Source organism: Equus asinus, chromosome 10 (assembly GCF_041296235.1).
Source record: "Equus asinus isolate D_3611 breed Donkey chromosome 10, EquAss-T2T_v2, whole genome shotgun sequence".
In the NCBI taxonomy this organism is placed as follows: Eukaryota; Metazoa; Chordata; class Mammalia; order Perissodactyla; family Equidae; genus Equus; species Equus asinus.
In genome coordinates this window covers 83,712,571-83,738,957 of record NC_091799.1, presented here as the reverse complement: position 1 = coordinate 83,738,957, position 26,387 = coordinate 83,712,571, and the positions used below count along the sequence as shown (strand labels likewise).

Sequence of the window (26,387 nt, the reverse complement as noted above, 5' to 3'; positions counted from 1 at the left end):
TATACAGGACCCATGATGACCAAGATGGCCAAGGATAATCAATTGAATAATAATTCCCTACAGTCAAATACATAGAGAAAATAATTCTTCTGGAGCTACTAAAACTTGTTTCATTTGGTAACCTAAATTTGGAAACATGGCTCATTTCAGGGCTTAATTTTTAAAAAGGAAAAGATCCACTAAAAGGTATTCCTCTGCTAATTCAGCTGTTAGTAGAAGGTGAAATTGGCTAAGACAAACACCGAGAAATATCTTACTGTGGGTCTCCTGCATAACTCAACTGTGCAGGTCGTATCCCAAAGTGGACGATAATCGGAAAAGTAATCACATCGGGGTTGAACTGTTCACGATCCAGTTGATCGATGCGGACAGAGCTTGGTTTCTAGAGAGGAAAATCAAAGCAGTTTATTCCCATAAGAAGTCTTTAAGTATTGACTTTAACGTAAGTAGGGAAGAAATTAATCGGATTTTTTTCTAGGAAAGCCTCATCCCCAAAGGGAAAATGTCATTTAAAACCCTTTAATCACAGCAGCTATACTACATAAAAACTATAATGTCATCCCTATAAATGAGTGTGTGCCATTTGGCATAATGAACAATGATTTTGTCCTTTTTTGCAGTCCACATAGAAACCTTTAAAAATTAAACTTTTAAAAGGACACCTAGTCAGATATAACTTTTCCTTAACCTCTCCAAAGGCACAGAGGAAGTATTCCACATCACGAGGAAGAGATGTGCTGGCTTATTCTGCTTAATTCCACATTTCAAATGAGTAGCTTACTTCTACTCAGGATGCATAGACAGATGCCTCTATATAATCTTTTTTTCCATTAATTCTCAGTGTACCTTGTGTTTTCCTTCAATTCTACACCTTTAAATTAGAATGTATGGTGGTACAAATGCCAAATGGTTAAGTTTCTCTTATTATGTCTATGCAGGCCATTTTTTAATTTTAAGAGAGAGCCTCATATATTTTTTCTTCAAGTCTAATAAAGGAAGAAATGAACAGCTGGTTTCTTTTTAAGTTATAAAAATATGAGGAACCGTTTGTAAACTATCGTTCATCCTCAAAGCTTAAGTTCATGATAAGATGGTAAAATGATGGAAAGTATGTTTTTGCAACCTCCTTGCTTATACTAAACTCTTATGGCAGTCCCTAATTAGAAACTAAATTCTTACTAGGCTATTGTGGGGTCTTTGGCTTAACTGCTTTAGAGCCAAAAGCTACAGAACTGATCCACACAGAGGCCAGTAAAGTTTCATCTGTCCCACAGCAATGCCCAAGAACTAGAGTCTGGTTTGTCCAGGACAGAGGGGTTTCAATGCTAAAACCGGGGAAAAGTAGCAGCAACTGGAACAAGCTGGTTACCTCACACACAACTGTCGCTCCAGTCAGGTGTCTGACAAATCCAAGACGATGACAAAGTGAATAGATTTGTGTAAATTCATCCACATTAAAAACAATTTACACTTAAGTTTTTACAGAATGTTTAAATGTCATTTAACAATCAAAATTTCACTAGTATCTTGAAAAGTTGACCTCTGCTCTCAAAATTAATAACTGGACAAGATTTTGGTCACAAGTAACCTAATATTATTTAAATGTCCATCAATGGTAGCGACATGCTATTTAGGTCTAAGAATTATTTCCAATATTTGCTGCATCTAAGCAGCAGAACACATTTTTAAAAGAGTAAGTGTGTGGGGCCGGCCCGGTGGTGCAGCGGATAAGTGCGCATGTTCTGCTTTGGCGGCCCAGGTTCCCCGGTTTGCACTGGGTGCTGACATGGCACCACTTGGCAAGCCATGCTGTGGTAGGCGTCCCACGTATAAAGTAGAGGAAGATGGGCATGGATGTTAGCTCAGGGCCAGTCTTCCTCAGCAAAAAGAGGAGGAGTGGCAGTGGATGTTAGCTCAGGGCTAATCTTCCCCTAAAAAAATAAAAAGAGGAATTGCATAATTGAAGAATGTGAGCAATTTATTCATGTCTCCACGATTTTAAACACCATGCTATAGTATCAACAGAGGAAACAGTGATTTAAAATATCTATAGTATCTCTAAATTCATGGCGTGGGAGTGGGGAATGAAATAAGTTCTAGACTTTGGCCATTTCCGACAACATCTATGGTACCATCTTTGTGGAAGAAGAAAAAACATTCTCACTAATGACCAGAGTATTCCCCGGCAGAGGCAAAGTGCCTAGGGAGGGAGATTGATTGTTTTTAAGTTCTACAGGAATAAAGTACTTAATGTGACCATAATGGCTTGAGAAATTTAATAAATTCCCCAATATCCTCACCACTAGGCAAGCTTTAAAAGCAAGTACTGCAGGGGCTGGCCCCGTGGCTGAGTGGTTAAGTTTGCGCGCTCCGCTGCAGGCGGCCCAGTGTTTCGTTGGTTCGAATCCTGGGCGCGGACATGGCACTGCTCATCAAACCACGCTGAGGCAGCATCCCACATGCCACAACTAGAAGGACCCACAACGAAGAATATACAACTATGTACTGGGGGGTTTTGGGGAGAAAAAGGGGAAAAAATAAAATCTTTAAAAAGAAAAAAAAAAGGCAACTACTGCAGAGGATGAAATGTGCTGCCATGTCTACTCTGTCCTATTCTCAAAAGGATATAATGAAAGGATGTTTCTATGACTCGGAGTTTTCAGTATTTTTTCCTCGTTTAAACATATTTTTAGATAAATACTAAAAAAGAATTAACTTCAACTTGTTCCTAAGCCTGGCATCCAAACTTACCTTTCTTAATTTATCTCTGATTACTTTCCAACATAAACCTTTCATCCTAACTAATCTAGTTTCCTCATTATCTTCAAAACTGGCCATATAACATCCCAAATATGTACATTTAATCATGCCAATAATTTGTACAGTTTCTCTATTTCTTAAAGGGCTCACTGTAGTGTTTATGAAGCTTCCTTGGCAGCCCAGCCCAGTGATCCCACTTAAAACTACAGTCTTTCCTGACTGGCTTTTCTACTGACTGGTCCATTGATTCAACAATCCATCATAGACTCCTTTCATATGGATACGCTGTGAGTTTGCACCTGGACAAGCATCATAGATAATCTATATATTTCACTACCACCTGGCTTACACAGTAGTCCCTCAACAAATGAGTTGAATGATGATCATGGTAAGGGAGTAAATGTCTTCCTCTATGCCAGTGGCTCAAAAACAAGCAGTGGGTGACTCAGAAGCACCTGAGGATTTTTTTTTTTTAACTATAGATCCTTGAGCCCCATTACCTGGAGTATATGGGGTGGGGTTGATCAGCACATTCTTATATTTTCAGAAGTTCTCAAACTGATTCTAGCATTTTAGGAAATTTTAACCATGTCATGGAAAGAAGCCCCAGGGTGAAAGTGTTCCCAAAGTGTCCACTGTAGATCATGGGATTCTCCCAGTGGACCCACCGAAATGAAAAGGTATGTCTCCCACCACCATCACCCCCAGCCATCCTCTGACCCAGCTGTAAAACTGACAGAAAAAATGTAAATTTATGCAATTGTTTAAAGAAGAAAAATTAAAATCACAGTCATACTCTCATAATGCTATAACTTGCATATCTCTTTTAAAGTTACTTTAACAATTATTTATGTGGCCTAACAATATGACAGTAAAAATTATATTTTTTTTAGTTTTAAACAAATTTTATGTTTAAACATATTTTTATTAAACATTTTCACTTTCAAGATTTGTTTAAAATAGTCAGTATTAGCCGGAATGTTTGATTTGCAAATAGCAACATTTTGTTTGTGCAGATGTTACTGTCACGCTACAGAAAGTTGATCCAGAGTTTTTATTTTTATGAATCAAGGCTATTAAACAATTTGGCAGGCTTTTTAAAACAACAGCTTTGTTTAAATAGATTACTCTGTTTTTTCACATGGAAATATTTTAATTCTCATTTCTGGAAAATTTCATCCTGATAAGATGCCAATATATAACTATTTTATGAAATAAAATATTTTAGCAAAAAAATAATTTTAATTAATATAATATATAAAACAACATTTTCTTTATAAGAGTAAATTAGTTATCTTTTAACTCTCTGCCTTTAATTTGTATATTTTTACTTCAAAAGTTAACATTATAAGCTAATTTGTAACAATTACAGCAAAGGATCGATAAAAAAGGACAAATACCACAAAAGAAAATTAGAGAAAGGATATTAACAGGACATTATAAAAAAAAAAAGAAAGGCCAAAAACATTTAAAATATCAAGTTTTGCTAGAAACCAAAATAAATACAAAACTGAACTAAATAATTTTTTGTTCCTATCAAATTGACAAAGTTACTTTGTTAAACTAGTAGAACCAATATGAAGAAACGGGCACTCTCATATACTCCTAGTCAGAGTGCAAATTTTACAACCCTTCCAGAAGGCAATTTGCAACATACATCAAAAGCCTTAAAAATGTGCATACCTTCAGCCTACTAATTTCACTACAGGACTTCTTCCTAAGGAATTAGATGGACACATATTCAAAGATACATACATATATATGCATGTGTGTATGTTTATACAGACATATACAAATTCAATACAGCATGATTTGTTATATCAAAAATCTGGAAGCAATCCAGATGCCCAATAACAGGGGGTTAATGAAATAACTTAGGGGCTTTTTATTTATTACACTTCTAAAGAAATTTAAGACTACAAAAAAATGTTAATTTTGTGGTTATTTCTGGAGGAAGATGAGAAGGAAAAGGTCTGAATATTAATAATTAATAGTATGATGCCAATTTTGTTGCAAAACAATATGAAATAAATCTACCCTAATGAGACTAGAAATGTGAGTACTATCATCCCTGGAGAATGGAATCATGGATAACTTTTATTGTCTTCTTTGGGCTACTTTTCTATTTTCCTAATTTTCCATATGAAGATATACTATTTTTATACTCAGAAAAAGATCAGACCTGAACAAACCTAAAAACTTCAGAACTCTCCATAATGGGCAGAATAAATTTACCAATCAGATGAACTTACTATTAAATATGCCTACATTGTATTTCTCTTACTTACTAAATATTTAAAGGAAAAAAATACTCGAAGGACAAGAAGCAATGAGTAAAGCTTTTAAAATGTTCTGTTACTGTTTCTGTGAAACATTCAAACCTGGACAAAAAGGCGATTCAGTCCCTGAACGTGTAAACCCCAGAACATACCGTGCCAGGGTTGGTGACGATCATGCCTTTGCATTCTTCTGCGTATTTCTGCCACTCAAGTTCTTCCCACTGAAGCATATTGGCAATCTCCTCTTCGGGAACCAGAGCTTTGCTGCACCGTAATAAATAAAGGAGAATCTGGTGCATGGAAAGCACTTCCTTCCCTCCATCTTGGGTAGGAGTGGAGAGAAAGGGGAAAAAATAAAGCTACTCAATTAATAGCTGATCATCCGCCAAATAAGGAAAAACAAGACAATGGGGGGGGGGGAAGCATTTAAAAAAAAGGTAATTTAGAATTTACATTGTTTAACCAGGTGCCAAGTAATAAGAAACCCATTCTTTTCATTGATGAGCAGTGCTCATAAACCATCTCATTTACTAAAATGGCAACAACAACATTATAAATGATAAAAGGCTCCATTTGTGAGGTATGAATATAAAAAAAGTGCCTATCTAAATAAATTTAAAACCACCTAGCATAAAGAACCACAGTTTATAATAGACAGAACCATGTTATGTCCTAAATATTTTATTCTTTCTAAGGTAACAGATGAAAGCTCTTTAGAAGTGATGTTACTGTCCTAAGGAAATTCTAAGCTTTATGAGATATTTATGGCTGTTTTCAATAAGCTATCGTTGCGTTATGGTCTAATTTTTTGGTGCTAATGTGCTGCACCTGCCATGATGAATAGAGCTAAAGAGCCTATACTAATATCATGAAGATCATTATGAAGTTGGTACATGGAAAAAATACCAAGTATTCTGAAGCTTACAGAAGCATATATCACCAAGTACAGAGGATTAAAAAAAGACACAATTAAAGTACCTTGGAAAAAGCCAATTACTCTGGGACTTGAAGAACCAAAGACATTCATTTAATGTGGGCATTAATTTGGGGCTCACAGGTTTCTGCCTTCTCTCTGGCCCTAGCTTCTTGACCAACATGTGCAACCACCTTGTACCCGTTTTCTTTGCCTAGTCCCACTCCAAGAAAGGACAAGAGCCCTGAAGGTTTAGGGGACAATGACTATCTTCCCCAGGTCAGGAGATATGCTAAGAACAGTAGTACAGAGCTCAACGCTTTATGGAGAAATGGGGAGAGAAGATGGTGGGGATGGGTGGGCACAAATGATAACGTCCTCCTTGCGCTAGAGGAGTTAACAGCACCCAAGGAATTTTGGGTACTAGAAAACAGAAGAGGATAAAAGATTTTAATACAAGTTGCTGTGGGAGAAGAACTTGGACAGGCCTACATATCTGAGAGAGAAGAGAGAAAAGATCAAAATTTCTTTTGGATCTGTTTTTTTTTAATCTCAGATGCTGCTCTGGAACTAGATGGCAGTGGTACTACAGAGCCACTGTATGTGTAGGCATTAATTCATTCATTAATCCAAATACTTGCTCATTCACTCAACAAATATTTACTGAGAACCTATTCTGTAGTACCTGGAAACAGAGCGGTGATCTAAACAGCCAAAGTCCCGTAAATTCCAGTGGAGAGAAAGAGACAGTTAAAAAAAAACCACTGACATAAGAGATCACGTTGAGATGAGTGTTATGAAGAAGAATCAAATGGGCAAGGGCCTGCAGCTGTATTTAAATGGGTGGACAGGAAAGGTGTCTTTGAAGGGGTGCCACCTGAGCAAAGAACTGAAAGAAGCAGAGGAGCCCAGCATGTAGCTATCTGGGAGAAGGGTGTCTCGGGTAGAAGAAACAGCACAAGCTCTAAGGTGGAGTGGGACTGACGTGTTCCAGGAACTGCAAGGCAGCCATGTGGATGGAGCGAAGTGAGGAGAGAGTGCGAGGCAGGCGGCCAGGAGGTCAGATCGTGCGAAGCTTTACAGAGCACAGGAAGATCTCTGGATTTTATTCTCAGATGGGAGAATATGAATGGGCCCATGTCACAATCATGGAAAACAACAAAACAAACAAAAGTAGAAGCTCTAGGCTCTCAAGAAGCACACAGGCTACTAATGATTAATCACAACAGTTCCTAGAGGAATCTTTGTAGATAACACTCTGAAAACAGCATTCTCTTAATCAAAGACACTGAGCCTCTAAAAACAGTAATTGTCCACAAAGTGACTAAACTACAAAATGCCACCAACCCACATGAGGACATGTTCTACCTACCAATTCTGATTACTGCTCACAGCAGTGAAACTTTTTTATGCCTCATTACAAAACATCAGCCTTAAACCCAAGAGTCACCTTTGACTAATAAACTTCCATGGTTAAGAGTATATTTCTCAGAGTCTGTCTCAAAAGACATTTCAGTCTGCCTGCATAAGACATGTGCTCCTCAATCAATGATGTTCCCCTCTTTGCTAAGGAGCCTAGCAAAATCATAATGCCTATCTGTTAGTCTGAGCCCACGGTAATCTCTGCTTCTACGGGCCTGAAGCGAGCAGGTGGACAAGAGAACTCTAAAGCCAGAATACGTTGCCTTACACTGCGTGAGTACACACACAGAGCAGCAGGGATGACGGACACCTGGAGAGCCTTGAGAAGAGCTGCCACCCTGACTAGGTTCACTAGGAACCGAGGAAGGCGTAAAAATAGTATTTGGCTCATAATCTCTGTATTTGGTAAGATTATTGAAGAGTACTGAGGGCCTATAAGGATACATCAGGAGTCGAAAATACCGTAAGGAGCAGAGTGTTGTTCAGCTGTAAAGATTAGAAAAAAGATTCAGATTTTATTGGGGGAGGTTGGTGCGTGGTGGAGGCAGCAAATATAGGCAACTCCAGGTGTACAAAACATTCTAGAATCTTCCCACAAGCAGTTACAGCTGGCTGACTCCATGGCACTTTAAATCAAAGTGAAACGGACTAGGGGCATTGACTTTGAAGTGAAAAGACTGAAAAACTAAAAGAGCTACTGGGAGAGGGGAATACTGAAGCCTACAAACCAAGGGCATTGCCCAATTTAGGAGAAGAATACCTCAAGATAACCAAGTGCTTATAAGAATGCTTCTACCTAGTTCGGGGGCAAAGCTGCTGATGAGGGAAGAGTGAGTTTTATAGCAGCACGGAAAACAGAAATAACTTTTTATAAACATATACACATCAGATGCAAAGGTGATAACGCTGAAGGAGAAAGTGTAAGTCCACATTGAAATCTGCTAAATATTTTAAATGGCAACTAAAACTTAAAAAGATAAATATTTATCACTGTGAAAAAGTAGAAACTCAGCACAGATAACACCTCAGGTGCAATCCTGGGGTGCAAGCCTTCTGGAAATGTAAGAACAGGCAGACAAGACTAGAGAGTCCTGCCAGAGCGCGTGGGGCAAGGGCTGTATCCATCACACCTTGCCGGGCAAAAAAGACACTCCATAAATATTTGTGGAACGACTTTCTTAGGCAGATAAATAACGTGGCCACTTGCTCCCAGACTGCCATGAATTTACTAATGTTAATGAATTGGCTCTTTTGGTTTGCCTGCTTTGCTACATGTTTATGTTGGGGATTTATGGAACTATGTCACTGAGGGCTACGAAGTAATTTTTATCTCGTTGGCTGAGATAAATAGGACATGATATAAATGAGAAGTTAGAGCAGGTAAGCTAAGGCTAGCAGGAATCCTGCCAGCGCTCGGACTCGAACCGCGACAACGGCTCATTATTTGCTAAGAACCGGAGTTTGTGTTTGAGGGAATGGATCTGGACAGTCATTAACGAGCTGACAGACTTTACAAACTGTTTCTTAGAGACCCAATTCTCTCAGTTTATATTGCTTGATTACGTATATGGTTATTGGGGAGGCGGAGCAATTTGTTAGGGAATTTGTGTTAAGTATACGGCTGGTTAAATGAGTTATTTCTCAATAGTGTAACAAAAACATCTAAAAATATCTTCCTCTTTCCCTACACTGAGAATAATTGTGTAACTGCATTACTGTATCTCCTGTGTATTCCTACTAAGATGCCTTTATATAATCTTATTTTTGAAAATTTGTTTAACAACAGGGATTTTCTAAACTTTCCAAACATAAAGGTATATTAAGTTGCTTTAGCAATTGATGTTTTTTCAAACCACCCTTTGCCTCCCTGGGAATTGTGAGATACTCTCCCACCCTCTGGCCCTCTGTCAGCCATACCTGAGAACTACTTCTCCAGAACGGAGCAAATTCCAAAAATCAATCTGCTAGATAATCAATTTGCAAAATTGATTCAAGATTTTGAAAAGCTTTACTACAGCAATGATATAAGCAATGAACAGGCTTTCCCCTAAGAGCAGCCTTCTTGTCTTGAATTATGCCCTGCCCTAGCCCCAGCTACAGTCAGAATAAAACTTTAAATGGGCCCTAGGAGGGTTCATATCAACTGTATGGCTACCAAACATAGAAGCAGGGATAGGAAATAAAAAAATGTGAGAAAATTATTAAAATCTCAATAAACTGGTTGTTCTGCAATTCGACTTGTGGTAAATTGAACGTAGTGAATAGTCCTTAATTTAAACTGTAAGCTTAATTTTGGATAAATTTGTATAAAGCAACTGAGACAGCTGTATTCAAAACAGGTAAACTGGGGCAATAGAAAAAAATTATGATGACTGATAAACTTTCAATTAGATCTTGTAACAAACTGATATAAATGAAAAGCAAATGAGAATGAGAGGACCATGAAATGTCTAAAATATGTGAAAGCTGTTCATTCTCATGGGAGTTCAAGTAAGACACAAATAATAACAAGGAGATGACTTTTTACCCATCAGATGGACAAAACCATAGAAGACTAGTAACATCCGGTGTTGACAGGTATGTACAGAATAAGGGAACTATCAAAAACTCTTGGTCAGAACTATAAATTATGTCCTAGTTTCTAGAGAGAACTTGGCCAATATCTTTCTAAATTTAAAAAGTGCATACCGTCTTAACAAATAATTTCACTTCTAGAACTCCACCTTACAGGAACACTCATACAAATGCAAAAGGATAGATGCCCAAGACTATTTCTGAAGTATTTATATGTAAGAGTGAAAAAATAGAGACTTACAAATTATTCATCCTAGAGGAAGTGTCCAAAAAATTCATGTCCATTCATACTATGGAATGCTACATAGGTGTTAAAGACAGAGGCAATGTATTTACATAGAGGATGTCTGAAATAGTTGAGTAAAAACAGCAAATTGTGTAACATATTTAGTGTTATCCCACCTAAAGAAAAAAGCATAATTCTCCCTTAAAGGTTAAAACAAATACAAATAAAACCATTTATAGCCCCTACTCATTTTCACATATCTAGAAGAGGGTATACACTTTTTTACTTCATATGCTTTTGTATTGTTTGTGTACACACACACACACACACACAGAGTCAACCCAATTAAGGGGAAAGGTAACACTTCGATTCTGTGAAAAAAGAAAAGTCTTTCAATAAATTGTGCTGGGTCAATTGGATATCCATATTGAAAATAATGAATCTTGACACATATCTTATACTAATTGTAAAAACAAATTCAAAACAGATTAAAATTAAGACTTCCTGTTCATCAAAAATCACCATTAAGACGGTGAAAAAGCAATCCACAGAGAAGGTATTAGCAATATACATTTCCGACAAAAAACTGATAAAATATATATTAAAAAAACCTACAAATAAATGAGAAAAAGGCAGACATAATCCAAGAGAAAAATGGACTAAAGACCTTAACAGGCACTTCAAAAGACAATATCCAAATAGTCAATTAATACATGAAATGGAGTTCCATTTCATTAGTCACTAGGGAAGAGAAAACTAAAATCATGTGATACCTCTGAACACTCATCAGAATGTCTAACTTGAAAAAGAAAGAAAAATGCCAAATGTTGGTGACAATGTGGAACAACTTGAACTCTCGTACAAACTGCTAGTGGGAAGGTAAAATGGTACAATCACTTTGGAAATTGTTGGAAGGCATCTACAAAGCTTAATATAAACACATTCAGAATTTCCACTCCTAGGTATATATCCACAATAGAAAAGAATAAATATGCGCTCACCAAAAGGCACGTGCAAGTGTTTGGTGAACATATTTATGCTATCTGAAAGAGCCCCAAACTGAAAATACCCAAATGTCCATTAATCACAGATAGGTTAGATACATCTTAATTTAGTCATGCCATATAATACTACACAGAAATGAGAATGAGCCAACTACAGTTAACTAACAGGTGTCTCAAAATTACACAATACAAAAGAAGACAGAAACAAAAAATACATAGAATTCTAATTTTTATAATTCAAAAACAGGTAAAACTACTATATGGTGTTTTCAAGTCAGAATAGGGGCTACCCTTGAGGGGCTAGGTAGTGACTGGAAAGGGGCTTTTGGATGCTGGTATTCTTGACCTGGGTGCTGAGTACACAGTCATATTCACTTCGTGAAAATACACTGAGTCTTATTTTATGATGCATGCACTTTTCAGTATTTGTGTTACACTTCAATCAAAAGTTTACTTTTGAAAAATGAGAGCCAATAGCAAAGAATGTTTGAAAAGCACATTCATTCTCATTAGTATTAACTAAGGCATTACTGTGACCAATTAAATAAAGTCAGTAAACAAGTATTTACTGAATCCCTGCCATGTGCCAAGTAGTATGTTAGCACTGAAACAACAAGACACTGTTTACTCCTTAGCCTCATGGAGCTACAGTTGAAAATTTTAAAGAGGAAGAAAGGGGCAAAAAAAGGAAGGAGGGAGAGTCCAAAATGTGAAGACTAATAATGCATTTTTTATGATAACATAAACTGATGTGATCTTTTTGACATGAAATTTTGCACTACATATCATGATCTTTAAAAATATCCATCTGCCTAATGAATTATTAAAAATGAGGATGCAAATCATATATTAGGATGATATAACTAAGTAAAAAAAGCTTGTGCACAGCAAAAAATAAAAATATATATTAAAATGTGTTTTTCTTTTTAATTCACCATTTTTGAAAAGATCTTTAATGAAGTCATATTATGTAAACAAATCAACCATAACTTGCCACCCAATACCAAAATGCATTCTAAACATTAGGTATTTTTCTGTATCCTTCAGAGTTTTTTTAATATGTATTATTTTCAAAAGGACATCTAATGACAAAGTAAATCCCATTTAAAAATAAATCAGTAGATCTTTTTCTTTATGACAACCTACACGTTATCCCTACATAGTTATGAGAAACATTTTTTGAGAGTTGAAATCCCACAAAGTAAATATCTGACATCAGATTTTTCTTTAAGGTGATTTTTAAAACTGTCCACTTTCTCTTAGAGATTTCTTTGGTCATAACATGCCTAGAGGCAGACAGATACAGAAAGGAAAGGCTTTCCAACAAACTCACTCTAACACCATTTTCTAGTAAGTTTACTGCTAAAGCTCCATTATAAAATCAAAGATGCATTCACTCAAAAAGAAAAAAGGACTTCTCAGTAAAATGAAACCAGATGCAAAAAGGAGAAAAGCTTTTGAATGCACTTTCCAAAGAAAATAAACATTAACAAGAATACTAAAAATATGAGTAACATTATCCTAAAATAAAAATAAGCCATTGTGACTGAGTGTCTGGACTGAGGAAAGTGTATCAAGGACACAATCTGGAGGAAAATCTAAACTAGAATGAGTAGACAAGAAACAAAAGCCACAAAGTATGAATCAGAGAGCTAGGAGGAAAGTAAGGAGAGTTCAGCAGACAGACAAGGCCAGGTACCACATTAGGGAGGAGACCAAAACTGAAGAGTGTCCACTGGATTTGGTCTTCCAGAGGCTGGCTTTGGCATCAGCAGCTGCAGAGAGGATGGGGACAGGGAGAGAGGGGTTGGGGCACTGAAGCAAAGCAGGGCTATGAATGGACCAGAGCCTGAGAGGCTCAAAGGAGGGTTCTGAGGCATGGGAGAGGCAAGGAGGACAAGAGGCAGAAGAGGAGAGCATGAAAATAGGGCTGAATTTCTGTAGATGTGGCCAGAAAGCTTACACGCTGAAAAACTCCCCAGCTGAAACTGTAGACCACAGATTTATCATAGCAGCCAAATTCTTTCCTTCAGTATCACTGAGCGGCCACATACAGGAGAAGAAAAGCCAAATGGTCAAACTGATATTTCCATGGAAAGTGGTGGTTAGTACAAGGGGCTGAGGCCACTAGAGCTGAGAGACACAGCACAGCACTTAAGCGAGAAAGCAAAGAAAGGCAGATGTTCACAAGGAGAAGAGGGAAGATTCAAGTGGAAGCAAAGGGAATAGGGCATGAGGCTGGAAGTACAGAAAGATGTCACCAGAAAGTGAGATAACGGAATGAGGTTCCAGGGATGAGTTCATTTAGGGTGGTTAAAATTTTACAAACAAAAAGGCATCCAAAGATTTCATTGAAAACCCAACCATTTTTAAAAACAGTAAACACAATACCAAATCTCATGGCTAGACTCTTGAAAAAAATTTAAAAAGTTAAAATAGTGCTTAAAAAAACATAAAAGTTACATATTTACTTATACATTTTAATTTAGTGAGAATAAATTTTTTTACCGTAAAATGAATAAAAGTATATATGAAAAAAATAGACAAAAACTACCTATAAATACCACTACCTTAATACAACTATTATTGCAGTAATTTTTTAGCATAGTTATAATCATACTATATAGAAAATTTTATACTGTTTTTCAATTCACTATATGCAGTTTTTAAGCCTCATGCATTTTTCCATATTAAGTTTAACTCTTGCATGATATTTTATCAAGTAGATTTTCAAAATTTATAAATCAATTCTCCCATTGCTCATCTGATTTGTGGCTACCATAAATCATGCAGGAGTATAAATCAGCGCGTATAATTTTACATCTGCATGCCTGACCTGAGAAGCAGATAATTAACAGTGTCTGAGGTGGGGAAGTTGTCCCTCAAGATTCTCAGACACACGATCTCACTAGGTCACTGACAAGCCAAAAGATTTACCTGGAAGAAATCGTACAAAACGTGGCATGAAATGAAATCTTGGGCAGCAGGGAGGACTGTCTTCAAACAAAGGACCTAAAGCAAACAAGTGAAAGGAAAGAAAAAACAAGTAAAACAGCCTTAGAAAACAAATACCGCAACTTAATTCCTGAGATTTATGCTAATTACAAAAAAAACACACCAGAAGTAGGGACACTAAAAACACCGCCCTCCTCTTCTCCTCAACAGCTAAATCAATCATATGGTAACTGCCACGAACACGCCACAAACTGCCACGGCAAACACGCCATGGAGACCACAGCGAGGAAACCACCCTGAGTCAAGAGGGGAGAGAAAGCCCTAAAGATATATACGGTATACAGTACATACAGTAAAACTGTTTTGAGAAATTCAAAAATATAAAGATTTTTGTTATAATTGAATGACTGCAGGATATAATATGCTTGTATTTTAATTTTTTTCCATTTTAATCAATACAAGTGGGAAAAAAGAGAGAGAAATACTATTAAAAACTTGGTTTGAAAAGCCACTCATCAATATACTGTTTTAAAAATAAGTAAGTAAATGACTGCTGGAATATAGACACTTCCAATAAAGTGAACTATTATCCAAAAACCAAGTGTCAAGTTTTGAATCAATGTGGCTCATAGTACATGTGTATGTTTTAAAGGCTAACTGAAGTTCTGTTTTAATAAACTGTCATCTTGGAAGAACTTTATGACAGTAAAGTTCAATAGATTTAAAACATTAAGGAGATTTTCCCTAATGCACATAAATCAAGATAGTTACTCATAATAACTGACATCGTCTTCTTAGGTATCAGTTAGATAATGGATAATGGTAATCTACGGTAATAGACACTGACAAATTGTATTAAAATAAGATCCATAAGAACCTAGTCGTGTCAAATGATAGCAAATGTTCCTATGAATAACACACTTTTCCCTGAGTGTTCCATATTCCAAAAATAAGAGGAATTTCAACTATGTCTCCCCACTTTTATAAGACTTTTCACCTATACCACAACGTTCTTCTATAAGCATTTCACTTTTCTTTAAATCCTATTATTTACCTTTAAGATTCCAGTCATACAATTCCAAAATATCTCTGAATAGGAATAATGAAAAAAGTTCAAGTCCTTTCACACAAAAATTCTGAAAAATAAACCAAAATCAAATTACTCTGGTACTGCAAATATATATTAACTGAAGGACCAACTTGTTCTGGTCAAGTGTCTTAAATTAAAAGTGTCTATTGAAACTATACTAAAATCACATAATTTCCTAAAAAGTTTGGCCACCGCCCTACAATAGCTCATTGGTTTGAGACAGAAATGAAGTAGGCACTAATGCCATTAGAATTCTTAAGAAAATGTGAATTCAGCCCTTCCCAATGTACAAATAAAATCATGAGAAATTTAAAAATTAAAGTCTCCTTTATGCCATATTTTTCTAGCCCAATAGTAAAACATATCAGATTCTCCTGGAGACTTTTTGTTAATTCAAATTACACACACAGGCCCCAGACCCTGATAGGTATGTCCCCCTTACTCCACCCCTGCTGACCCTCACTTCCCCCAAACACTGAGAATCACTATTACCAAATTACCATAAAAAGAGGCTTTTTTGTACCAAAAAAGTACAAATTCTTAGTGAAGGCAAATAAAGAGCTAAGAAAAACTATAAAACTTTGAACCAAAATTTCTCTGGTAAACAAGCTTAACAGATGATATATTTGCAAGTGAGACTTGTCTCATAATTCTTCCTCCTACTTGTTTTGCTTGGGCTTCATAAATCACCCTGCGTGAGATCCCGCCAGAAGTCACACACTTTTACAATAGCAAATGAAGGCTTATGACCTTAAAAATCAAAAGGAAGCAAAAAAGCCCTGCTAAGCTGGAGAATGAAGGGGCGGCCCTTTCTCTTTAACTCTTCTTGAAAGACAGGTAGAATTAACAGGTCTTGCTCACAATGAAATAGGTGCAAACTAAGCATGTGTGTCATGCTCATCAATTCCCCCTCGGTGCTCCACTGCCCGTGACGGAGCTGCACCGTTAAACAAGGTTTGCAAGAAGAGCCAGGGGCTCAGGAAATTGACCCCGACTCCAACACAATGTTCAGTGCTCAAGCTTCTTTGCTGTCTAGTTGTTATTTCTTAGTGTGATTTGTTGACACCACTAAATTCAAGATCAGGCAATGAATCATTCTGAGATTCACATTAATCTTGCTTTGGAATTTTAAACCTCTTGCATATATTTAGATAAATCTGCTGCTGAGCATCCGCAATGAAAAACAATTAGGAAAAATATGTAAATATATGGGAAGAAAAATGAACCGAGCATTGATCTTGTCATTGGAGATAATGAATAAGATTATTCCAACAGCTATCAGATTCAGTTTCGCTATTCTAATTTCCTCTCTGATAACGACCAGTAACCAAACTCTGTCCCCTATCCAAAACAGACTAGAAACAGGTGTAAGTTACTATCAGTAGATACAACATGAGGAGAAATGGGTTCAAAAACAGGTCAACAAGTTAAAAAATGGCCCACATTTTAACCTTGTTCCTGGAGCTATATCTCACCGACCCTTTCAACAGTGAACACAATATTTTAGTAGTATTCCCAAGGCAAAGAGCCGGAAGTGACCAAGTTCAATGGTTTAAAGATGTAAGTGAGGAATAAACAAAAGAGCAAACTACATCAAACTGTTAAATAATCTTTTCCCTTACCTCAGGCATCATCTCTTCAATGAAATGAATCGTGTAGTCTATGTTGAATCTAATCACTTTACACAGTGGAATCTGCAATAATAAGAATGAGAGGTTCAGTGCTGCAATACCTTCCTGCAGGCTCATATTGCACATATGTTTGCTACCTGACCCAGAAGGCCATGAACCAAGTGAGAACGTTTCACTTTAATCTCAGCTGCTAACAGTACTGCACACGAAGCTGGGCCACCACTGCTGGCCTTTAATAGCAGAAACCCAGCTGGCCTGGCCTCTACAGGAGACTGCAGAGCATTGGTGCTTAATTAGCTGTACTAGCAGCAGCAACATAAACATGACAAGAACCCATTAAAGCCAAACATATCACCTCTAAAGAATTCATACAACCACAATTAAATACTTCTTTTTCTCAGGTTTTTAAAATCTTTCAGAATCTTCGGCTCTTCACACAGATCAGGGATAGCAGGCTGACACCTCGTGGGTTACAGATTCACAAGTCATTGAGGAGCACACAACTCATGCTGCCTACCTGGCTCTGGAGCAAAAGCAAACTTGGTAATAAAAACAATAGCTAACACTTACTGATCCAGGCACTGTTCCACTGCTTCGCATATTGTCACCCATGTAACCATCCGTGTGAGACAGTTACAGCTACCATCCCCATGGTACAGTGAAGGAAGCTACGAGAGAGTCATCAGATACCTTGCCTAAGGTAACAGCTGGTTGGTGAATTAGAAAATCTTGCTCTAGACCCCAGCTCTAAGCCACTAAAGTATACACGTCTCATTATCTGTACTAATACTCAAGGTATGCGTGAAAATGCAGGAAGGCTCAGATGAAATAAATCCACATCTGTCTTGTTCTACCAATGGATCATCAGACACTAGCCTAGTGCCTATACATAATAGGTTTTCCCTAAGAATATTTTTGAATGAAGAAAGGAATGAGAAAGGGAGGGTGTGAGGTTACTGCAGTGGCTTGGCTGACTAGATGGGGAAAATAATAGACTCGAAAGCCTTACAGATGTGTTAAGTAGGCTCTTCTGGCCACTAGATCTGTCCATAAGATGATTTTATATAGATGAAATCATTTTTACAAACCATAGCAATCAGAAAGAAACAAATTTTAATTCTACCAGCAAAAGGAATGGTAACAAAAAAAAAATAGTCTTATAATGCCATCTACTGGAAATTTTCTCAGAAATGAAATTTAGTTCTTCAGAGCTTTTATTTCTTTTTTTAAAAGGATAGTGGCTAATTTGAGTGAAATTCATAACTAACTTTAACAAGAGATCCATTTTCAACCTGTTCATGGTAATGAGTTCTAAACCAACCGAAGCAACATGACAAGGCCACTATCATTTTGAAGTTCTTCTTTATTCCTACAATCAATTAAAAATAATTGAGAGTTACAAATTTGTGCATTATTCACAAATAGGTTTTTTAAATACTTATTCTTTGCTAACAACTATGTTGACTCCATAGTTAGTCTAAACTAAGCCACAGCCCCTACCTTTTCTAAAAGGTAAGAATCTAAAAGAGGAAGAAAAGCATGTAAACAAGCATAAATAGAATATGATACAATGTAACCTACATGTGAAAGTAAAAAACAAATAGGCAAACAAAAAAGTATCAAGTGCAAAAGAACCAAAGAGAGTAGGTTAACATCTGAGTTGAGTCTTCAAAGATGGGGAGGGATTTTCCAGGTCATCCAGAAAAACTAAGCTGGGGAAGAGCAGGTGTTCAGTTTCCAGCAAGACAGAGAAAAGGGAGCTGGGGGAAGAACAAGTTATTCAGCTGCTCAGTAGTGAAGTGCATGGCAAGAGAAGCAAGGTGATTCTAGACAGGCAAGTATGCACTATATATTATGCAGATCTCATAAACCATGTGAAGGATTCAGGGCTTATCCTTATGGCAACAAGAAGTCATTCAACTACTTTAAGTGAGAGACTATCATGGTCTATGTTTTGGATGGGTTGCTATGGAAACAGTGTGGGAATGGTTTATAGGGGAGCAAGGTAGGAGACCAGAAGACCAGAGTGGAGTCTAATGAAATAGTCCAGGAGCCAAATGAATAGAAGATTGGAAAAGAGGGGAAAAACTTTAAACATAGGAGATGTTACTTCAATATACAGTGACTGTTCTCATGTGGAAATAAGAGAGAAGATAGAATAGAGGACAATTTCTAGGTTTCCGGACTAAGTGACCAGACAGATCACAATGGCATTAATACAAAGAAATTTATAGGGTGTCCCCTGAGTACCTCAAACTCAGTACTCGGCGAAGATGACAAGTTCAGTTTCACACAGGTTGAGGGTGACGCATCTGAGGGGACATCAGGGTGGGTATATCCAATAGGCAATCAGAAATACGAGTGTGGAGCACAGAGCCATATGTCACAGCTATAAACATCAATTTAGTGAGGATCAGAGTATATAAGGAAGGAAAAATCATCAGTGAAATTGTTTTACTCAGGGAGAGAGTATCCAGGAGAGAAAACAACTGAGACCTTGGGAACAGTCAAGAGGTGGGCAGAGAAAGAGCAAAAGTGTCAACTTGACTCCTTCTACCATGTGCAAAAGCAACTCTGTTGGATGATTTATGCAAGTACAGTCCTTTCCCCATATCATTTCAACTAAAATCACTTTTTGGAATTCCTTTTTTGACCTCTTCTCTTATACATACTTTATTTTCTTTTGGCCTCTTATCCATGCCACTAGAATCCTTCTCAGACACAGATTTGGGAAGGCAGGATCTCCTTTTATATTCAAACTTTCCTCTCTCTCTAAGACTCAAAGAGAACTTGTCATTTTCCTACATAGTGAAAGCCCAAGTGACTGGGAGCTCAACTGGCCAATCAAATAACATAAATGCCCACTATCATTTCTTAAAACATGTTTGAATACTGACTGACATTAACTCCTAACTCATCCTACCAAAAACAAACAAAAAAAGCCCTCCCTGAACTTCTACATTCTGACTCTACCTCTTGCAGACACTGAATAACTAAATCAAGGGTGGTGAGGCCACTGGAAATGAAAAGGAAAACGATCATGGGCTTTCTTGCACTTCTGAGGACACAATATCACGCATCTAATACATATATCTTTGTAACTTTAGTTATGTTGTCAAAGTCCTTAAAAACATCATGTATTGTGAGTAATAGCAAATGTACCACATAAAAGGATAAAATTCTCCCGGAACACTCTATACTTAGCCAACCAGGCTTTCAATTCACTTCAATTCAAGAAGACCTTTAGAGAACTTGTCGGAACGAGATTTGGTTGAGATTCTAACGCTACCATCATTTGCATGGCCTTCTTGCTGATGTGCTCTCTCTAGCGAGAAAATGAATCAGATCAGTAAAGCAATTTAAAAATTCTTTTTCTTGGGAGGCTATTTCAAACGCATGAGGCCTTTGACAGATCTAATTCCTATGAACTGTACAACACAGCTTAAAATTCGATTTATTTTATCAACATCTCGAACATAAATGATGGAGCTTATCTTCTCATTACAGAGTTATGTGCTCAAATTTTGAGAACTTGAATATTTATATGAAATATATGCTGAAGCCAAGAATTTTTCAGTCCTGTCCTTTATTTTATAACAACAGTAACAATGACAATTAATTTAGCATTAGCAGCCTCTCAGTGCCAAACCTTGTGCTGAGGGGCTTTGATAAAGCTCAAAGAATCACCCATCCAAGGTCACATAAATATTAAGAATTAGTTAAAAAAAAAAAAAGAATTAGAAGGAAGACTCAAATCCAGGTCTGTTTAATATCTTATCCAAAATAAGAAGTGCTAATATGTATTATATGCAAAATATCATGATAAATACTTTTCATGTGCCATCAGATTTATTTTTTACAAAAGCCTACGGTAAGATTGCTACAACTAATGTATCTTACAGATGAGAAAAATCAAGGCTTATAAAGATTGAAACGTCAAATGATACAGCTAGTAAGTAGAATTCAGTCATGTTTAAACCCTGGCCTCTTGAAACCTCACTGCTTTCCTTCTTGATTAAGGTGATCCTAAAAGTTAAAATGAGATCTATATGACCTCTAGGGAATTAAGAGATAAAATAGATAATTTTGAATACTTTCATGGTAACTAAACTATTTGTATTTGCAAGCCCTCTGAGAAAAAGAAGAGAGAAATGCACTATGTAGGGGAGAATTGGACTAGATCACTTCTAAAGGGCTTTCCAATTCAAAGACTATGAGATTTGGTATAACAAGGGGTTTGAATGCCTAATTGAGACATTGAAAAAAAAAGAAAACAAACTTTCAAAATTCCAAAACCTCCTAGTGCCTTTTCACAAAGATTGTTTAAGAATGGTCCAATATAAAATTCCGTACCTATGTATGGATGCTAACTAGACTTAATGTGGTGATCATTTCACAATATATATAGATATCAAATCATTACGTTGTACATCTGAAACTAATATAATGTTATATGTCAATAACACCTCAATTTAAAAAAAAGTTCAATATTACACCCTTTTCTATATTATGGTACAAGCTGAAGATAGATGTAATACGTATTATCAAAAGATTTTATTTTTACATTTACAATGTAATCACCTTCACCAAGAAATTCCCTAGGATAAAATATACTGTAGGATAAAGAAAATCTCATTAAGAAAACAATTTGTTTTAAATTAGTATCACTACCATAGAATCATGTCTACTTATAAAGAAAAAAGGATGATAGAAAGGAACAAAGATGGGTAAAGATTTTACTCTCTACTCTCCAAAGGAACAGAATTTCACATTTTAGGTAAACAGTACTAAAATAACTTTTTAAACTGCAGATGTAATTTCTTGTAACCAAACCAGAAAGGATGAAAGAACATTCTGTTTTGATGTAGATACACCACAGCTATAATTCAGTAAGTTCTACAACAGCGTCTAGACTGGGTGAAGAGTACTGATACCCTCCCTCCCTGAGCCGCCAGTGAATTCTACTCTATGTCCAACTGAAATATCGAATAAGTAAGACAATTCCCAAGACTGCCAGCTTGGAGACAGAAAGATTCTGACTCACAGACACAGAACTTCCATTTGAACCAATTATCAACAAAGCAGCCTTAATACCTGTATAAAAATATCATAGATCTGTATGTCAGATGAAGATTCTTAAAGAAGACATATTCCTGCACTTCAAAAGCAGAAAACTCTATGAAATTAATTCAGGCTCCAGATGTCTTGAACAAGCTCTATTTCTTTTTCTATTGCTCAGAGACTAAATAATAGCTTCTCGTTAAAACTGTCCAACTTTCTTTTGAAGGACACCCAACCCAAAATAGCTTTGACACATTACTCCACAGTTTATCCTTCTTTTTTCAACCTTTCACACTCTCAAATGTTATTCTGACACATGTTTACTTACACCATTTAATGTGGACCAAACCTGTGACTCATTAGCATAGATGTCACACTCCCACCTGACAAACACTGCCTCAGACTTCCTGGAGCTCATGCAAAGGGACTCAAAGTAAATGTTACTTAGAAGTCAGATCAAAAGAAATTTGTTTTGGTTTTTAGAAAGAAATAATGAAGCGGGGGAAAGGGGTACACAGAAAGAGAAAGCCAGCCAATTAGCACATACTTACATTGGTCAGGGGGGCGTGTGCAAACATAGAAAAACCTTCAAAGATATACTCATGATCATCATATTCTATAACGGTTGGCCTGTCAGTCTAAAGGCAAACAGAAACGCAAAGCATGAATTAAATAAATGACATGATTTGCACGTGCAGAAATCCATCAGGAGACAAAGAAACCAAGAGGAGAAATGTGCACACTCCATGGACACTATTAACATTTTCCCAAACACCGGGGAGAACTTCACACAAAAGCTTCATTATAGGTAGAATTCTCTTGCTTGGTGGAATTCTCAGGCTTCAGTAATGTTTAGTTACTTAGTTGTCTGAGACAACTAAGAATGCTTCTTATGGGTGCCATAAAGAAAAAAAGGCACATATGGCTTCATTTTCTAGGAATTTGTTTTATTTAATCTCTCAATACTATCAGTCCTATTCTTATCAAACTATATTTCTGAACTAATGGAAGTCCTAATAAGAACAAGATAATACCATAGTCAACTCAAAGCTCAAAGTGGAAAAAAAACTCAGGGTTGAGATGGTCAAGGTAGCAATAGCCTGGAACGCTCGGAGGGGCCTCGGGGCAGAAGCTCAAGCCCCCACAGTCCCATTCCCAGGCCCTCCGAGGAGAAGCCAACCCATCAACACTGTGACAAACCAATTCCCGCGTAATGTCAAAGATTTTAATTACCTAAAAACTGAATCTGTAAGGAAAACATATAAATGTTGATCTAAGCATAACAGACTCTCTTCCTTATGCCATTTTTATAGCTGAGCATTTTTAATCCTAAATGCTAAACATGGAGCTAACTATCAAGACTGGGAACCTAAAAGACATACATTTTACATAGGTATTGAACATTACTCTTTTAAACATTATATATATGTGAAGAACTTGGGGAGGACTAAAGAATATCCAAATGTACATTATTTGTTTTGCCAATATTACTGTTACTTTCTATTTGAATAACTCAACAAAGCTGGTTTAAATTAAATATAACGAAAAGAACTTCTGACAAAATAATAATGGTACAGCCACTTTACAAAAAAGTTTGGCAGTTCCTCAAAATATTAAACGTAGAGTTACCATATGATCCAGCAACTCCAGTCCTAGGTCTATACCCAGGAGAAACGGAAGCATACATCCACACAAAAACTTATACACAACGTTCACAGCAGCATTATTCATAAAAAGCCAAAAGTGGAGACCACCTAAATGTTCATCAACGGATGAAGGAATAAATAAAATACAGTACATCCTTATAATGAAATATTATTTGGCCACAAAACAAATGAAGCTACATCCTACAACATGCATGAATCTTGAAAACATTATGCTAAGTTAAGGAAGCCAAAAAGATCAAATATTCTATGATCCCATTCAAATGAAATATCTATAATAGGCAAATGATAGAGACAGAAGGTATCTTAGTAGTTGCTGAAGGCTAGGAGGTGGGAAAGAATTGACTGCTGGTGAGTACAGGGTTTCTTTTGGGGATGATGAAATAATTCTAAAATTAGATTGTGGTGATGGTTTCACAATTCTGTGAAAAGACTAAATATCATGAAAAGTACACTCCAAATGGGTGAGTTTTATGGTACATGAATTATATCTCAAAAAAGTTGTTAAAATATATAATAACAATTTAATTTTGAACTCAAAATCTCTTGATGATACAAGTAACAAGAATTAATAAATTTTGTACTGTCAATGTCAAAGGCAATACAGCATAGTAGACAAGAACACAGCCATGCCCACCGGAGTCAGACTACCCAGGTTCAAATCTCCACTCTGCAGCTGACAACCTGAATAATCTTGAGCAAGTTGCTTAACCTCATCTGTAAAACATGGATTACTGCCTCATATATAACGAGGATGTGGGGATATAATGGGGATACAAATATCGACTTAATCGGTTTGTTGTGAGAAACAAGTTAATATGTGTCAAACGCTTAGAATGGTGACTCATACCATAGTCAACAAATATTAGGTATTATTATTGCTGTCATAAATGCAACAGATTTTCTTGTTTGGGTCTTGTTGGGTCTTATATATAGAAAATATATAAGCTATTAGCTGATTTTTAAGAGATGCAAAAGTATTCTACACAGTCTTCCAGCTCCATAACTCCAAAGAATAGCTCCAGAATTCATTGGCTATATGAATTAGGCTATTACGTGGTAACAGAAATGTAAAAGGAAAAAAAGCCACAGAAGGGAGTACAGTGACAGGAGGACAAAGTAAAAGTCATTATGATAAAGGCCAATTTTATCAACAGAAAAAATATTTTTTAAAAGAAAGAACATTTAAGAACTGAATTGGTATTTAGCCTATTCATCATATTTTAACCTATTTCCACATATTCAACTTATTTACATTTTCAAGTAAACAAAATATGATGTTACTGGGAACTTACTAAAAAGTTTGTAGGAGGGGAGACTGTGATCCGATAGTGGAAAAGTCTGCCAGCATTGTTGGTCATCGGACGACAGGGCTTGATGGCCTGAGGGGGAAAAACAAAAGAGAGCTTAAAAGTAAAGTAGCGAAATATTTTTATTTAAAAATAGACTGTATTTTGTAGATTCACATCTGACAAAAGAGGTTTTCTATGTGTTCCTTCACAGACTGCTGGGAAAGCACAGTATTCACTTTACCATTATAACTGGATGAACAAAAATAGGCTGGCCAGTCATTGGTATTCAACCCATTTTCTCATGTGCAATACAAGGGGTTCAGACAACATAAAGATCTTTCTAGATCTAAATTTCTATGACTATCTTCCTTTTATCTCTAAAACAACATAATAACAGACCTTTGGCTAAACTTCCAATAAAAAACTCCAAAAAATAAACAAGAAAAATAATCTCAGAAGTAAGGGCAGTAGGTTTCAATAGGAAGAAAAAAAAAGAAAAAGGATTAAATATGCTAAATAAAAATAGAAGGGACCAGAAATAATGGAAGCACAGAGGTGGCAGAACAGAATATGCATGGAGCTTAAGACGGGAAATGGAGAACAGAAAACGAGCAAAATAAGCATGAATGGAATCATTGGGTACCTTGTGATAGACACAGATGTGCGACCCAGACCACCTTTCAAGGAAGGACTTGCCGCCCATTGTGCAGAGCGTGGACAGCAGAGAGTCTCCAGCTGTCAGCTCCTTCAGGATCTGTGGCAGCTGCAGAGCCCACTCACCCGACTTCAGCCATGGCCCATATCGAGTACTGAACAAGGCGGTGGTAGAAAGGCCCAGCCACTGCAGCCCAACTCGAATGGGCAATACTCATTCTACAGGTCACCACCAGGTTGATAGCGCTTTGACAGGGCTGGCTCATAGTTCAGCTGTCCAATCCTGCTTACACAAGCAAAGATCCCTAAGAAATATCACGCACCCCAAACTCCATCTTAGCACCTGCTTCTGGAGAATCCAATGTGTGACAACTGGTACCAGGAGTGATCCAAGAAAGCAGAAGATAAGATGGGGTTTGGAGCTGAATAACTTACCGCCTAACTGGCAATGAGGACACCATCATGATGGCAGGTGGAACACAGAGACCCTGGCACCAGATGGTACACCAACTGAAACTTTCAAAATGGTGAATTGGAAGGCTGTACCAGTGGAAGCAGGTGTAGTGTACCAGGTGTTTAAGACTATGACAGAATGGTAGCTAAAAGGATAATAGGATGAATGGCTACTGCTAAGCCCCACTGATGCTCTACCCTGTTCCTCAGTGTGCCTTGAAGTCACCTGGAGGGCTTGCTAAATTTCAGACTGTTTTCTCCTGACCCCAGAGCTGCTGATTCAGCGGCTCAGGCAGGCTGCTTTTCTAACAAGTTCCCAGGTGATGCTGATACTAGTCGGAAGATCTCACTTGGAGAACCACCGCTCTCCAGAAATGTAGCAGCAGAGGAGGAAGAAAGGCAACTGTAA

General features: G+C 36.9%; 1 protein-coding gene across 19 annotated transcripts in view; it reads right to left on the bottom strand.

The window, feature by feature from the left end:
- The window catches only part of DROSHA (drosha ribonuclease III), a 127,314-nt gene that overhangs the window by 70,690 nt on the left and 30,237 nt on the right, over nt 1-26,387 (bottom strand). For 11 of the 19 annotated variants that reach the window (XR_011506523.1, XM_070519824.1, XM_070519830.1 and 8 more), the window contains 7 exons: nt 24,875-24,961; nt 22,467-22,553; nt 16,846-16,917; nt 15,188-15,269; nt 14,116-14,190; nt 5,192-5,361; nt 258-382 (listed from right to left, as the gene is read on the bottom strand). Coding sequence is in view for 18 of the 19 variants with exons in the window: in XM_070519824.1 (XP_070375925.1) it covers nt 258-382; nt 5,192-5,361; nt 14,116-14,190; nt 15,188-15,269; nt 16,846-16,917; nt 22,467-22,553; nt 24,875-24,961 (698 nt within the window). In the remaining variant the exon portion in view is untranslated. The remainder of the gene's footprint in view (nt 1-257; nt 383-5,191; nt 5,362-14,115; nt 14,191-15,187; nt 15,270-16,845; nt 16,918-22,466; nt 22,554-24,874; nt 24,962-26,387) is intronic. The other 8 variants (XM_070519826.1, XM_070519834.1, XM_070519832.1 and 5 more) reach the window with 1 other exon arrangement.